We start from the raw sequence: 15,532 nt of genomic DNA on the forward strand, positions 1-15,532 counted from the left end.
AGAGGATCATAGTCTGGAAAATTCTATCGTTCATTTAAACATCTTTTCAAGCTTTTTCATCCTTGCTCTGCTGGGTAGCTTAATATATTATGATCCATCTCATCTCAGTCTTCTATTAAGACTATTAATGACATCAACTGATTCTATGTTTCATAAAATATTTTGTATAAAGAGCCCATATGCTAGATTTTTTGTATTTTAGGTAGGTTCACTTGCAACTCGTATGCACAAATTCTTCTACTCTGTATACCATCAACAACACAAGCAAAATGAGGTAGCTAGCGAAATTCTAATCACTGGCTGAAGGAACTGTTTTCTCCCACCACAGGTAATGTTTATTTTTACTGCATGTAATGTTTTTTTAGCACACTCAAAACACATCTACATGCTTAATTGGAGTCGTTGAGGGGGACTTGTTACAACATGGGGGCTAACGGCAGGTTTATTGTCTATCAGATGATGTTGGCATAAGCCCTACTTTGAGCTTCACCTTGATAAGTATTGGACTGGTTTAGAAGTTTCATACTCTGTTTGTTCACAACCTAATAAGTCTACAATCCCACCCCTATTTAGCCCAAAATGTCTCATGGTTGTCCCCTGACCTTCTCATAATGAGATCATGTCTGGCCCAGTGAGACTGCATATGTATGTATAGTACATTGTGCAAATGTATTAGGTAAATAAGCAAGTTGTTTTAAAACCATTTACATTGCCTATAAGTGTATTGTGCCAGGAAATACACTATACATTTCTAGAATAAATACAAATAAATACAGCAAAAAGCAACAAGAGTTTCTTATTTTCAAAACAGTAGTTGATAACTTGTGAGCTAGTTTGAAGAACAACATTTGCTTTGGTTCCAGATTTCTCCTGGATGCCTCCAACCATCGCATAGATTTGTTAAATTCACCACTGCAGTTGACTTCACATAACAAATCATTTCTAGGCCTAATCAGGTGTTGTATGATTGCTACAAATAACGGGACTGCCACTGGGAGAGGTTTTGAAATGGTTAAACAAACACACTGATATAAATAAAATCACTACTTATTGTCTTAATGCTATTAGTATTTATTGTAATATTAGTTTCTCTGACATTATAAACACTACACATTTACTGACCAGATGAACAGCTTTCTAATTCAATTATTCTCAGGTGCTTAAAATGTCTGCACAGTACTGTGTGTGTTTGTATGGTGTTTATCTGTGTATTTCCAGTATGGACTGGAAAGTGAAACTTTAACAATGCTTACATACTGTACCAAAGCCTTCTATTACTAAAAAGTGAGGAATTTTCAATTGGGTTCCCTAAGGACAGAAAGTATGTACTAATCCTTGTAAAACATTACTTTTTGTTTCAGTGAAAGCCCTCTGACCAGCATTTACACTTTTCATATATTTACATATGGTTTTCATTTTGATAACACTTTCTATTATATTGAGGGAAAGTGCATTGCTTGAAAATTCCTTGCAAATTCCATTAGCCTTCGTTTTTTAAACATCTGAAAGTAACTCGACGGGTAAAACAAGTCAAATTAGTTTTCACTCAGAGTCTGTAACCTGGTTGCCTTTTTTGAACTTTAATGGATTTGTTTTGTATCTTTAAACGCTAATCCAATTTCAGACGTTCAGTCACTAATCAGCTGTGCGTTTACAGGTCTATGCCTGTGAGTGTGTAAGTGTTAATGTGTGGGGGTGGGGGAGGTGTATGAGAGAGCGTCGGTGTGCCTGTGTGCAAAAGTGTTCTTTCCCTTTTCAAACCAACCTCTGCTCCCCTGACATCACTGGACTTTCCCCTTCCTTTTTCATATATACTAGTGCATCTCCAGTCCATAAACACATTCGCTACACTTATCTTCAAACTTGTACCTTGAACAAGCACACTGATCATTTGAAGACTTGTGTCAGGGTCACAAATAACAGCATAAGAGCTATTACGACAACAAGCGCAGAATGGAGAACTACAAAATGACAGCGGTAGATATTGAGACTGGCATGGGGGACGTCTACCGAGCAACTGTGGAGAACGGGAAGCCTTCTAAAAACTGGACATGGAACATAATTGGTGTTGTTTTCTTGATCGGCCTCTGCAGTGCAGCATCTTTCTTGTTTGCATGGCACTTCACGGTAAGTGGGAAGCGACATTATAGGAAATAGTTTCATTTGTACAGTTTATAGATACGAGAGTGAGATAAGTGGTGACAATAGCTAAAATCTTTTTGATGATTCTCCACAGAGACACAGTCAAAGAGACCCTACTACAACACATCAAAGCACCCCAACCACAGGTAAGTAACAGGGGATGATTCATCAGAACACATTCATACATGTAGGGCATTGTTCATGGTTTTCATCACTGTAAAATGGCATTCATATTATTTACAAGAAGAACATTTCTGAGGTCTTCAAACCTCAACCTGAACACAATGCTTTGGAATCAGGAGCCATGTCTGATTCTACTGCTGTTCCAATGTTTGAGTCTTAGGTGATTCAATTCTAAACTCCTACTGTTTCTTCTCTGCAGAACATCACCGGCAGATACTAACACAGATAGGAAACAATACAAAGGCTGCCATTCATCTTCGTGGTAAGTTACAATACAAATGACCTGCATTTGGCTTCTTCTTTTGTTCTCTATTGTTAAAACAGGGTTCGATATCTTTCCCACACCCTTAAGGAAAAGCCGTCTTATCAGATCTTTTTATTAGTCATTAGTCAGATTAGTCACAGCAGCTTCTTATTGTGTTGATGATGCAATGCCAGATGGAAACAATCTCATGGGATTCGGATGTGGTCAGAGTAGCAAAGGGCCATGTGATAGAAGAATGACCAAAGTGACATCATTTTGTATATCTGTAATAGCGTTTAAATTGAAAATTGAAGTGAACCTTCACATTTATACATCGTTGCTGTTTCACAAAAACTTTGTACCTCTAGTTTTGTCATTTTTTTTCCATTTCTTGCATAATTTAAAACACCAGTTACCCTTAGCATTTTGTTAAAAATTCATAAAAATTGGATTAGAAATGGTCAAATTATTTTCCTTCTCCTGTAAAGTTACCATTTTGGAGATATGAGGTTTTGTCCCGACAAATGATGATATGTCGTCACTGTTGTAACAACCTCCTACCTCAAAATAGTAACTTTATAGAAGAAGAGGAAACCTAATTTAAATGTACTTTAATGTAAAGCAACACTATTCAAAGCAATTTTCAATCACTTCTATTGTCTCATTCGTAACAATTTAAATTATGTTAAAAAAGGTCTGGTGTTTTCAAACGGTACAAAAAAAATAAATAAATGTTTTCATATGGTTGTGACAATACACAATAAAAATCAGCAGCCATGGCCATCAGAGGTCAAATCATGTCAGTTTAGCCCTCACCTCTAATAAGAAAACTCCCCAGTAATACCATTTAAGGGGGTTTCAGCTCTCAGTTCATTTATGTCTAAGGTTCAACCAGTTCATTTTTTAGAAATAGCCGTTAAGGAAACCTCCGACCGCAAACCGAACAGTTCCCAAAAAGTCACCTGGTGTAGGGGCTTTCATATCGTCTTTCATCACGGTGTGGGGACATTCGTGACTGAAACGTGTGATGACATGCTAAACAGAGAAACAGAGAGAGAAGGACATCACCTACTCACACAACCTACTCAAAACGCCCCCTTCCTCTAGTTTCAGGTCTAGACAACGAGAACCAGCCTATGCAGTGGGTGAACGGTGTGGATCAGTCCTTTTCTGCTGGAGGCCTCAAGCTGGAGAACAATGAGATCGTCATTCCATCCGATGGCCTTTACTTCGTTTACAGCCAGGCATCATTCGAGGTGCCGTGCCAAGAGACAGAGAGCAACACGGCGCTGAGTTACAGCATCCGGTGGTCATCTCCTGCAGCTCCTTCCGAAGAACACCCAAGGTATCTGCTCATGGGAGTCAAATCGGTCTGCCCACCCAGCATAGAAGAGGAACAAGATGATGAGAGGCATGCGTACGACGTCATCTATCTTGGCGCAGTCTTTCGGCTTTATAAGGGTGACAGGCTGTCGACAGAGGCCAACCATCGTGCTTACATCGAAACACAAAGCTCCAAAACATTCTTTGGGGTATTTGAATTGTGAGTGCTGCACAAGACTGGTTGCTGAGTAGGTCACTTTTATGACAAAGACAAAATGTTTTATGTTAAAACATTGAAATTGTATTTTCCCCTGTGTGGTTAGAATTAAATCGCATGAGGGATGTAAAATTGCTGACGTTAATTGATATATATGATACAGTGTGTCAGAATTGCTGCATGGCTCTTTAGCCTACGGGCTGTTTTGCAATGAAATACTTAGCCTACTATTTAGGCTTTTTAGCTGAGAAATAGCTGAGCACTACTCCTCTGAACTCTTAAAGGGCCAGTGTGTTAAGCTTGGACATGAATACTGAGAAATATTGCATAGCTCACTACCTATGTAGAACTCAAATGTTATGATGTATGCACTTTTTTGTTATAAATCAGTTCAAGCTAGAAGACATATTTAAGGAATAAGTGTATTTAATGATTTTTAATTTGCTTATTTATTTGTATTGTATTTATTTAATGTATTGAATGAAATTGAATAATACTGTGCTCTTACATCATATGTATGGTGTAAGATGCTGTCCTGAGCATTATATGCTCTTTAATATAAACCCCAAGTGTTTGATTTTCTTTCAGAATCTTCTCCTTTTTTAACAATGTGATGTAAACTGATGATCTGTTCAATCAATAAAACTACTGGTGAAAGTTAAACTGTGTCAGATTTTGAAAAACAGAAACAGCTGAAAGAACTTTGTTTTTTTTTTTGTAACTAGCGTTTGTTGTGTGAGCCAGAGCCCACATCCTGCTTTGTCTCTTTTCCTTCCCTCTCCTCGAGTCACATCAGAGGATCTAACATCTACTGCAATTGCTGGCTGCCGGCCACTTCCTGAAATTGTACAAGAATGAAGTCATTGTTTTGGTTTTAAAGCTTAATGCTGCTAATTTACTTGTAAGCCCCAGGGCAAGTCAGCGGCGCTAAAACGAAGAGGATGACATCAGAATGAATAAGAATATTTTAATCGCCCTTACCTCACTCTGCGCTCTACATGATGATTGTTTGCTGTCGTGTAATGTAGACTAGTTAAACTGGGCAGATAAAGCCCCCTACAGGAGACACTGCGAAATGTTCTACATCAAACGTACTGTGTACTATAAACACATTACAAAATTCTGCACTTACAAAAGTTGTATGATACCAAAATTCATACATCATCTGTCACAGAAGATTCCAAGATACTAATACAGCTAAATTTCATTTTTATAATCCATTTCCTGTTATAAAATGAATTCTTATTGATGTTTTGGGAAAATGATGTAAAGTTTCAATAAAATAAATTAATAATAAATATTTAAGAAAATAAAACTCATCAGTCAGCTAATAGAGCACAAGCATTACTGTTCAAAAGTGAAAACACTTTTCATTTTCTTATTTCCGGCCAAAATGGCCATTAAGTTAGATATTTCTAGGGAGTCATATGCACAAGCTTTTGTGAAAGTTGTGAAAATAAATGAACCCATCCTCTACAGAGAACACACTTCTGTACATTTCAACACACAATTACTGTTTACATGCTAAATTTAACATATTGGTAAAAAATAAAACATAAAATGTGGCAAAAGTTATGCACATTTTATATGATATATTGTTTTGTTTAATAAGCTCAGAAAATATATAGAATCTATGCATTAAAATTTGCCAAACATGCCATAATTGAGCTCATTGTATACAGAGATTTCACATTTAGAAAATCAACAAAACGTCATCTGACCAGGGATGTTCAAGCTTTTGCATATGACATAAGAGCCTCCACTTGTATAAGGAAGGGAAAAAGAAAGTAAAACAAGTGGAAAAAAACAGGACTTTCCCAAAACTAGAGTTCAAGGGAGCTGGCTTTCATTCAAAAAATGAAAAGAAATAGAGAAAGTGGGACTCCTAACAACCGTGCAGGACCTGGTAGACCACCAAAACTTCCCCCCATCAGATATACAGTACTTGAAGCTTTTATCTATGAGAGATTTTGCTTCAGATCTGAAAATAATTCCCGGGTGTTTCTGTTCACCCTTCTACTGTCAGATGACAACACTGTGGGTATGAAAGACAAAGAAACAAGCTGCTTGTGGCCTCAGAACAATGGACTGACCACCCCAGAGTCCAGACCTCAATATTATTTAACATGTTACTTCGATGGTGAGAGGCAGAAGATGCAACCAACTTGTAAGACTGAACTTTGGAAGTGTGGAAAAATATCCCTGCAGATTTCTTTGAAAAACTGAAAGCAAGTCTCATGAAGAAGAGAAGCTGTGATCAAGACAAAGCGTGGATACACTAAACACTGAAAAGCTCTATATTATATTAAGTTGCTCTGTGTAATTTAGTTGATTTAAATATATGTTTTATGCTTTTTTTTTCCTGATGCTGAACAATAAAAATAATGTACTTGATGGCTGTTTTGACTGGATATTAAGTGAAGGGTGGTCTCTGATATCTCTGACACAAAAGTTTATCACCTTTTTTAAAGTCTTCTACACATCTTTTAAGGTTAGTGCAAAATAATGAGCTTTATTGAACCATGACATCCATAGAGTTTGCATAAAGATTATTTTCGTATTATATTTACAGTACATATATTAATTACAAATACATTTCCAAAACTTACATAGGAATTTGATTATTGATTAAAGATGGAATGACTTTCAGACTATCTAAATTGTAGTACAGTGCACACAGCTGATAAATAAAAGTTTATTTATTATAAAGTGATATTATAATTACATACCCTGAGCTAATATACTGGATATAATGCTTACATGCTGTAGGAACATATGATTTGTAGTGCTCTGTTTAAATATGTATGCTAAGCAACTGAACTGACATATGAAAGCAAAAGAAACTTGCTTGTTGCTTTTTTTAATGGGCTTGTAAACAACAAATGGTGTAATGTAGCAATTTATAGAACTTGGAATTACTGTGACATTGTGAAAACACACGTCCATTATGTCTTATTGTCTGATCATAGAAAAAAGCACATTTACTGAAACATTGTGAGCATTAATAATGATTGTCTTGGAATAGAAAATTTAGTGTCAAACTGATAATCTGAAATATTAATAAGTTATTCATTTCTTTCAATGAAACAGACATACTGTATCTACCCAAAAAGGTGCACAATTAAGAGTTTGGGTAAGGCTTCAAATTTGTTATGCTAGATCTGGAAACAGACTATGACAGGCTTTTTATGACTTAAAAATTTCACAAAAGGATGTAAAACAATTTCACCATCAGTACACTGTGCTTTATATTTTTGTGCCTATTAAGTGAAAATTCTTTTGTACTGATGAAACAAGACTCTGTAATATAGACGTGGCCTTTAGTGATCCCAAGTGTTATACAGTGGCCACTGACAAAAAATAAATAAATAAATAAATAAAAACACAGAGTTGCTAAGCCAGTAGTGTAACTGATTATTTCTTTTGAACTACTGATATTCTTAAAGAGGCAAGCTGACTAAAGTGACTAATTTCAGATCATTTTAGTAAAATTGTCTACATAGTCCATAATGATTTATTTTACATAGCATGACCTGCAATCTCATGATAACCTTGAATATTAATGTAAACTAAATATCCCTTAAGACATTCAAGGTTTTTACATTAAAGAATTAGCCAGAATATGTTTTTTGCTGAAATTTTGCTTCTTTAGTGTTGTGCTGGAGGCTAACTTTGCTAACAAACACTAGACGCCAATAGTCACCCAAATTTTCCGTAAATATATCCCCACAACCTCTCTCAACTACAAACCGCATCCGGGTTTTCAATAAGGTCATGCAGACTTGTCAGTGTGGATTGGGACAGTATGACTTACTGTCAACTATAAAAATGAATTAAAAACTTTACCATGTAGCTAAATGCGGTTTGCACTTGAGCTATGAGGCTAAGATTGCTATCAATCACTAGAAGGCAATAGACAGCCAGATCTTTTCTGTAAATGCTTCCCCAAAACTTCTCCCAAAATTGTATTTATTTTTATAGTTTACAGTTACAAATGAAACTGTCCTAAACCACATCGACTAGTCTGTATGGCATTAATGAAAACCTTCTGGTCAACTTCTAGTGTTTGATAGCAACATTGGCCTCGTAGCTCTAGTGCTAAACTAAAGAAGTAAAATTTGGACACTAAATAATGCACTTAACTGCATGCATTAAAGAAAATATACTGGAGTAAAAACATGGCTTTCCCAAATATAGAAGAGTTAAGTAAAAAAGAAAATACAATAAATACAGTCAATTTTGTACATTACAGTGCTAAAAGAAAGAAAGAAAGAAAGTAAGAAAGAAAGAAAGAAAATTTTATTTTTCCATTACAATCCAAACTAAATATTGACATATTTGATGATGGTTAAAGGAATAAGAAGCAAGTCCCTGGAGCACTGGCAGGACTGGACACACTAGAAGAAAAAACAAAGCTTGCTCATTCCCCTCTCTTCCATCCCAAAAATTAGACTCTATATGGAACATATGGGGATCATGACACTTGGAGGAAGACTTATTTAGATCAAGTGTCAGAAACCAATGGAATGGTGTCACAAAGTTTGCAAAAAATCATGAGAATCAAGAGATCCACGGGAGCTGGCTTTAGTTTGCATAAGAGCAGACTCCACTGGATATGGTTAATTATGCAACCGTTAGTTTTGACCACACCATCTGCTAAGCTCTATTATTGGTGCTATCTCTTATATCATGATGTACTGGGGCCTCTTTGTTTTGCTATCAAGTTTGCTTAGCAAAAATATTATGTAAAAGCAACAGGACGCTCACAACAGGCTATCTCTCATGTTATATTGCTTAAAATGTCAACTTCTCTAAATGGTCAGGGACTCCCCTACTCAAGGTATCATGCTTTTATGAGGGATTCCCCAATTATGGGGAGGGAGACGAGAGTGACATTTTGTATTTAGCTTCCTCTGTCTCACTTCCTCAAACCTTAGGGCACAATGCAGAGCTCAATATCATTTGTGTGTCTTTGGAAAACAGTAATTAAATTAGTAGATAGTAATTAAATAGTAAAATGCACTTTCTCTTTGCGATCCAGGGGAGAATCAATGGTCCAAAGAAAGGTACAAGGGCCTGTATTTTAGATAACATATTTTTGCTCCAAATTCCAGGTGGTTGTTTTAATATAAACTTGCCCTGATGCAAGACTACACTTTTCTCTATTTTCTAATTCACTTTAGTGCTTTAGTGCACAGCATTATATTGATACAGTGATGACATATAATATGCCATGACTTGAGACAGAAACACGATGGTGAGAACAGAGGTTAATAAAGAGTGGAGTCAGAGAGTTGACATGCCTTAAGTCAGAAAGCAGTAATTTTTGCACTACACAAAGTTAACCGTACCTCCTCATCACACAGCGTGTTTAGTGCCAGTCCTGCTCGGCTCATTTATAGAGCAGAGGCAGACGACTGTTGTGGCAGTGATTCCGGCTCAGCTTGCCTTCTCCCTGGTACAGGTTGGAGGAGTTGGAGAAGGAGGGGGGCAGCGAGTGCTGCTCAGTCCCCGGCGAGTAGCCGGGTGGCTCGGCCTGAGACGAGGGTAGTGGAGGGGCGCTGTGGTTCTGGTTCTGATTTTGGCTGGACGTGTGTCTCCGTGAACGAAGAGCTTGGCGCTCTGCCAACTGGTTTCTCAGCTCTGTCACTCTTTCCTCTTTCTGTGAGAAAAAAATGATATATAATTTGATTTATTACATAAAAGCATATTCACTCCATTTTACTGTACTCTAAAAGTAAGACAGCTTTGCAAAATATATAACAGTAATTAAATAAAGACAAAAGAATATGAATACAATAAAATAAAGTAAAAAGAATACACACTAGCATTCAAAAGTTTGGAAACACTATTTTTGATAACATTAAACTAATCTTGCTGCACACACGTGTAAAATGAGCAAAATATGAAGCTGTTATTCTATAGGTTTCAATGATTAGATGATGATTTCTTAGTAACTGAGAAAGCTGTATAGCATATACTCAATCATTCAAAGTAATCCCAAACTCTTTCTTTGTCTCTCTCTCTACTACTAATATAATAATAAGACACATAGGATAGATGAAGCTTCCTAAATAGTGCTCGGTTTGGATGTATGGTTCTTGGAGAACCTTTACACTGTCTAGAACCTTTACATTATTAGGGGCAACTTTGTGTTCTTAACACATCCCCTTTACAAAAACTGATTTTGAAAAAAACATTCACTGAAAGGTACAAGAAACAAAATGTTCACTCTACCATTTTATGGCTTTATTTTAATGGAGTATATTTAAAAGGGCTTGCAACTGGTCTATGGGCACTGAGATACAGTTAGTACTAGAGAAACATGGAAAATTCTGCGGTACAGAGAAAACCAGAGCATGGTAATATAATGACCTAAACATAAAAAAACTACTATACTAAAAAAAATCTCATAAAAAAGTCTCAAAACAAAAAAAATAAGTGAGCCTTGCCTCCTGAATGATCTTCTGGAGTTCTCTGTTCTCGCGCTCAAGCTGTCGTGATTTCTCTTCGTCATTGTTGTTGGTAGATGATCCTGTCTTCAGTGTGTCCTGCTGCTCCGACTGCCACTCCCCACGTGTGATCAAACGCCGCATCTACCCAACAAGAGGGCCATATAGTTTATATAAAATCAATTTCTGAACAACAAAAAGGGATAAACTTACGCATCAACAAAGAGACACAAAGCAGGTGAAGAAAACATTTTAGCTGAAAGACAAGGCTACTATAATATGAACCAAAGCATACCGGTAAAAAAGTTTTATTGGCTACCTTAGGCACAAAGAGCACCACCAGGGTGATATAGACAGAGAAAACGATGGCCAGTGAAGCAAAAGCAAAAGAGGCGTCCTGCTGAGAAGACAGAATCATAGTCACTGGAGCGGTGATCATACACAGCACCTAGAAGGGGAGAGAGAGAGAGAGAGAGAGAGAGTAGAGAGAGAGAGAGAGAGAGAGAGAGAGAGAAAAAGAGAGAGAATAAGAGAGGGAGAATGGAAGCAAGAGAAGAGGGAGGTCACTTTGTAGAAACACTTCCAGAGGGCAGAGCTACAGACAGAGATTTGATGTGACAAAGTGGAGGACTCTTGTCTGGAGAGCATTAAAGCAAAATAGCTGCTGTTTACTGCTAACCTCTAAAAATGACCCTGCAGACAGACACAAGAGACTAGCGCAATGCCCATCAAAGAGACGACATTTCGGCCATCTATTTGCTGCCCTCACCGCCACTGAAAGTGCATATAGCTGCGTGCTGTTACGCCACAGGTGCACTGACATTGTTCACTGTACTAAACTAATTGCTTAAGAAGAGTTCCAGCAAAAGTCTTTATTGGACCCTAATTTCAGAAAGTCATCATAGGAAAACAATGTATTCTCTTTTGTGTATACTGAGGGTCCTCTACTCCGGTTCAGGAGTGCCAGAGTCCAGTACAGATTGGTGAATTCCCAGTACAAACACACTTGATTAACGTCATCTGTTATTTTTGCATGTCTAATTTCTAACCTCTCTTCATTCCTCTAAATCTGACTGGCTGCCTCATCTGGTACTGTGCAGTTATGGCTGAAACACTCCTTATAACTTCAACTTAAAGGCTAAACTGCTTGACCGAATAGACATATATACAGCAATGTGCAAAAGTTTAGCCACCTGAGAAGATTTAGAGTTTGTTTAACCAATTCCAAACCTCTTGTTGTGGCAGCCCAGTATTTATTGTAGTTATCACCCAACACCTGATTTGGCTAATCAGTGCTTCAAATCAGGAGTGCTGGTGATGGAATTTAATAAATCCACAGGATGGCTGGGGGCTTGAAGGGGAAATCAGAAACCAAACTTGTGGTCTTCTAACCAGCGCAGAAGATATCAATTATTCTTCTGAAGACAAGAAATTCTTGCTATTTTTTACTATATTAATGTTTATTTGAATTTATTCTACAAACCCAATTTCAAAAAAGTTGTGACAATAGGTAAAGTCCAAACAATACTTAATATTTTACCTTATCAACTTTATTGATTTTTGTAAACATACACTAATTATAAATTTGAACACATTCCAGTGAAGTTGGGACAGGGGAGATGTAAGTTGGAAAGTTTGTGGAATGATCATAACACCTGTTTTGGAGCCTTCCACAGGTAAACAGGTGAATAGATAACAGGTGATGGGTATAAAAGGAACATTCATGAAAGGCTCAGTCATCACTTTTTGTGGAAAACTGTGAGCAAATACACCAGGAATTTATGAATGTTTCTCAATGCACAATAGCAAGGAATTTGGGGATTTCACCATCTATCATCCATAACATTATTAAATGATACAGAGAATCAGGAGAAATCTCTGTGCGTAAAGGGTGAGTCCGAAAACCCATACTGAATTCCCCTGATCTTTGCTCCCTCAGATGCAGACACTGCATTTAAAACAGACATGCTTCTGTAACAAAGATAACCATATAAGCTTGGGAATACTTCGGAAAACTATTGACCGTCTATTCCTGCATCTACAAATGCAAGTTAAGGCTCTACTACTCTAACTATAACAATTGGTGTCCACAGTTCCTAAGCAATTTCTGATCGCTGTTAAAAAAGAAAGGTGATATAATACAGTGGTAAACATTGCCCTGTCCCAACTTTTTTGAAACATGTTGCAGGCATCAAATAATTTTAGTTAATTAGTTGGAAAATTAAATATCTTGCCATTTTACTGTTTTTAATTCCATGCAGATCAAAAAGGACTTGCAAAACATTGCTGTCTGTTTTTATTTTCATTTTTCCTATTTTCCCAGCTTTTTGGAATTGTGTTTTTAATATTATATGGTGTTTTCAGAAAAATAAACACACTTATTTCCCAGAGAAAAGTTTTTAAATTTAAGTTTGTTAGACCTTTGCTTATTCCTGTGTGTAAATGCAATATTTTTTGTGATATAACAAAAGCAATTAACACGGTTTTATACTGAACATACAGACTGGGGAGTGAGGAGCATGTTGACTCAGTGAGTTAATGCATAGGTGGAACAAAGCATTATAGGATGTAACTTAAAACAGCTGCAGGTGGCAGTATAGGCAGTAGCCACATTCACGTTCCAGTCAAGTGTTTTCTTGTTTTCTCATTAAGCCCATTTTAGAGGGGGGTTTGGGGAAATGGTAGCAATTATGCAAATCATCCTTCAAAGCACTTGCAGTTATTACTGGAATCAAACTGTTGGCAAGCATTCAAGCGTGAGACCGCAGCAAGCAGCGTCGGTAATCAAGGCTTTGTTCAAAAAATAATGTGTCTCCAAGAAAAGAGCCACAAAAATTTATATTATGATTCAGATTCCAAAGTGCGTTCCCATGTCACAAATGGTCACAATATTTAAAAAATCAAAGCAGAACCTCTTTCTCTGAAATGGAAGCTTTTTAGGAGGTAGAAAAAATATTATTAGCAATATTGTAGGGTAATGTAACAAGATTTTGTTCTAAGTGGACCTTTCTGTTGGTCTACTCGTTATGAATTGTTCACGCAATGTAAAGGCCAGCTACCTATTGAGTTATAAGGTTTTGATATTACAGCAACAAAGTACAAATTGGTGGTCAGCTTGGGTTGACAAAAGCTTAGTTGCAGCTTTTTCAGAGCTGTTTCAAATTCATTGCGACAGACCAATGGACAACGTGAGAACATACATAGATAGGAACATCTGCAGACAACACAGCACCATATAGGCTATAGTTAGAGGCTACAGACAGGAAATCATTAGCAGAGCTGCAAATAGCAGCAGCCAGCAGCCACACTTACAGCCACATTGTAGATGGCCATTCCTACGGCACGGTGGTCATTAATCTTCTCAGTGGAGATGGACTTGGTCTCGTAGGCCAGGAAGATTCCCAGCAGCAGGAGCAGTCCCTTGTAGCCATACACCACACCTAAAAGGAGAAAGACATTCCTCTCCTTATCTGCTTGCTTTAAAGAAACAGGAATGGAGTATAGCATTAATTACTCTGAGTGCCTCCAACCAGTACATCATTTCACATAGCAAAGATAATGTTTTATACCATCCAATAATCTTAAAAGCAAAGGTTCCTAAAAGGTTATTGGCCTCAATATATGGTTCTGGTGAAAAAAAATCTTTACATTATGTTAGGCTTTTTAAACCTTAATTAGTTCTTCACTGTTTAAGTATTTGGAGTCTCAATTCCCAGTGATGCCACAGTCATCTGTGGCAGGGAGTCCAAGAAAGCATAACAGGCCTTGTTCTCTCTGAGTGGGTAGGATGGCTCTCCTTCTCCCTCCCCATCACTCAAATGATGCATCTGTTAACTGACACTTGCAGTTAGTGTTTTCCTACAAGTGTGCTGAGCTGTCCAATGACGTTGTGTTAGTGGAAATTAAAAAGAAAAGATGTGGAGGTGCTTCACGTAGACAAAAAAGAATAACACTTGCAAATCAAATAAAAAGCTGCTGGTCTTGGACTGATCACCCCAAAGTCCAGACCTCTACATTTAATTTGGCTAGGATTTCTTGGATCATGAGAAGCAGAAAAATGCAACCAACTTCTCAGACTGACCTTCACAGGAGTAGAAAAATATTGCTGCAGAAAGCGAGTCTGCTGAGGCTTCTGTGTAATTTTCAGTTAAATACATGTTTTCCACATTTTTTCCTGAAATGAATAACTTGTGCTTAATGGCCATTTTGATAGAACATTAAATAAATAAGGGGAGTCTCTGTAGAATTGTTGAAGTATTGTATGAATTGATATTCACAATAGGGTAAAGTACATACACAGTTACAGCAAGTACAGCATTTTTTCACTTATAAAACAAAGAGTACTATAAGTGTGATTATTCTGGTTTATATCAGTGTGAAAATGTTTATGCTAACTTTCTTCCTACAGCATAAAAACTTATAAAAGTTTATGAGGCTCCTATAAGAGCCACAGCAATGCATGAAAACATGAATACTGTCACTAAACGTTTAGAGTGAGGTGTAGTTTCACATCATCTGGCAAATAAAATTCACAATATCTGTCCAAAAGCTATGTTTAGGCTTTTTTTGTTTGCTTTCCCCAGTATTGTTGTCGTCAGTAAACAAGGAGGTCTTTTCTGTACCATATGACAGCATTACTGATTTACAATTGTGAAGTCTTAGCTTGTCATCTCAATATGTATGAGGCCTGCATCCATACTACTGTTAAACTACAGTCCATGAAGCAAGATTTATTGACCTTCTCTGAAAATATGACATTGTAAGAAACAGACTAAGAAGACTTGGCTGGACAAACACTGTATGTATATTAATAATATATGTAGACATGTATCTTATTTTCATCATTTACTTTGCAAACAAAGGGCAACAAACCTGAAATATATATTAATATTTAATTTAAAAGCGTCCAGCGCTGCGTCTTCAGCAGTGTAACATCTTTTACAGTATGAATGAGTCCTGCTATGACTGAAA

At 37.0% G+C, this 15,532-nt stretch overlaps 2 protein-coding genes across 2 annotated transcripts in view; one reads left to right on the plus strand and one right to left on the minus strand.

Moving 5' to 3' along the window:
* The first annotated feature begins 1,687 nt into the window (after nt 1–1,687).
* Nucleotides 1,688–4,752, plus strand: tnfb (tumor necrosis factor b (TNF superfamily, member 2)). The gene is made up of 4 exons (XM_036555788.1): nt 1,688–2,127; nt 2,237–2,288; nt 2,525–2,587; nt 3,677–4,752. The coding sequence occupies exons 1-4, from the start codon at nt 1,954–1,956 to the stop codon at nt 4,114–4,116; spliced, it is 729 nt and encodes a 242-aa protein (XP_036411681.1). The 5' UTR covers nt 1,688–1,953; the 3' UTR covers nt 4,117–4,752.
* A 1,841-nt stretch (nt 4,753–6,593) lies between these two features.
* gabbr1a (gamma-aminobutyric acid (GABA) B receptor, 1a) overlaps nt 6,594–15,532 on the minus strand; it is a 65,445-nt gene continuing 56,506 nt past the window's right edge. Inside the window, exons 21-24 of the mRNA XM_036564356.1 lie at nt 13,874–14,001; nt 10,881–11,009; nt 10,562–10,705; nt 6,594–9,771 (exon numbers count right to left, since the gene is read on the minus strand). Of these exons, the coding sequence (XP_036420249.1) occupies nt 9,502–9,771; nt 10,562–10,705; nt 10,881–11,009; nt 13,874–14,001 (671 nt within the window). The 3' untranslated portion in view covers nt 6,594–9,501. The remainder of the gene's footprint in view (nt 9,772–10,561; nt 10,706–10,880; nt 11,010–13,873; nt 14,002–15,532) is intronic.

The sequence above is a fragment of the Colossoma macropomum genome, unplaced genomic scaffold (assembly GCF_904425465.1).
Source record: "Colossoma macropomum unplaced genomic scaffold, Colossoma_macropomum, whole genome shotgun sequence".
Taxonomy (NCBI): Eukaryota; Metazoa; Chordata; class Actinopteri; order Characiformes; family Serrasalmidae; genus Colossoma; species Colossoma macropomum.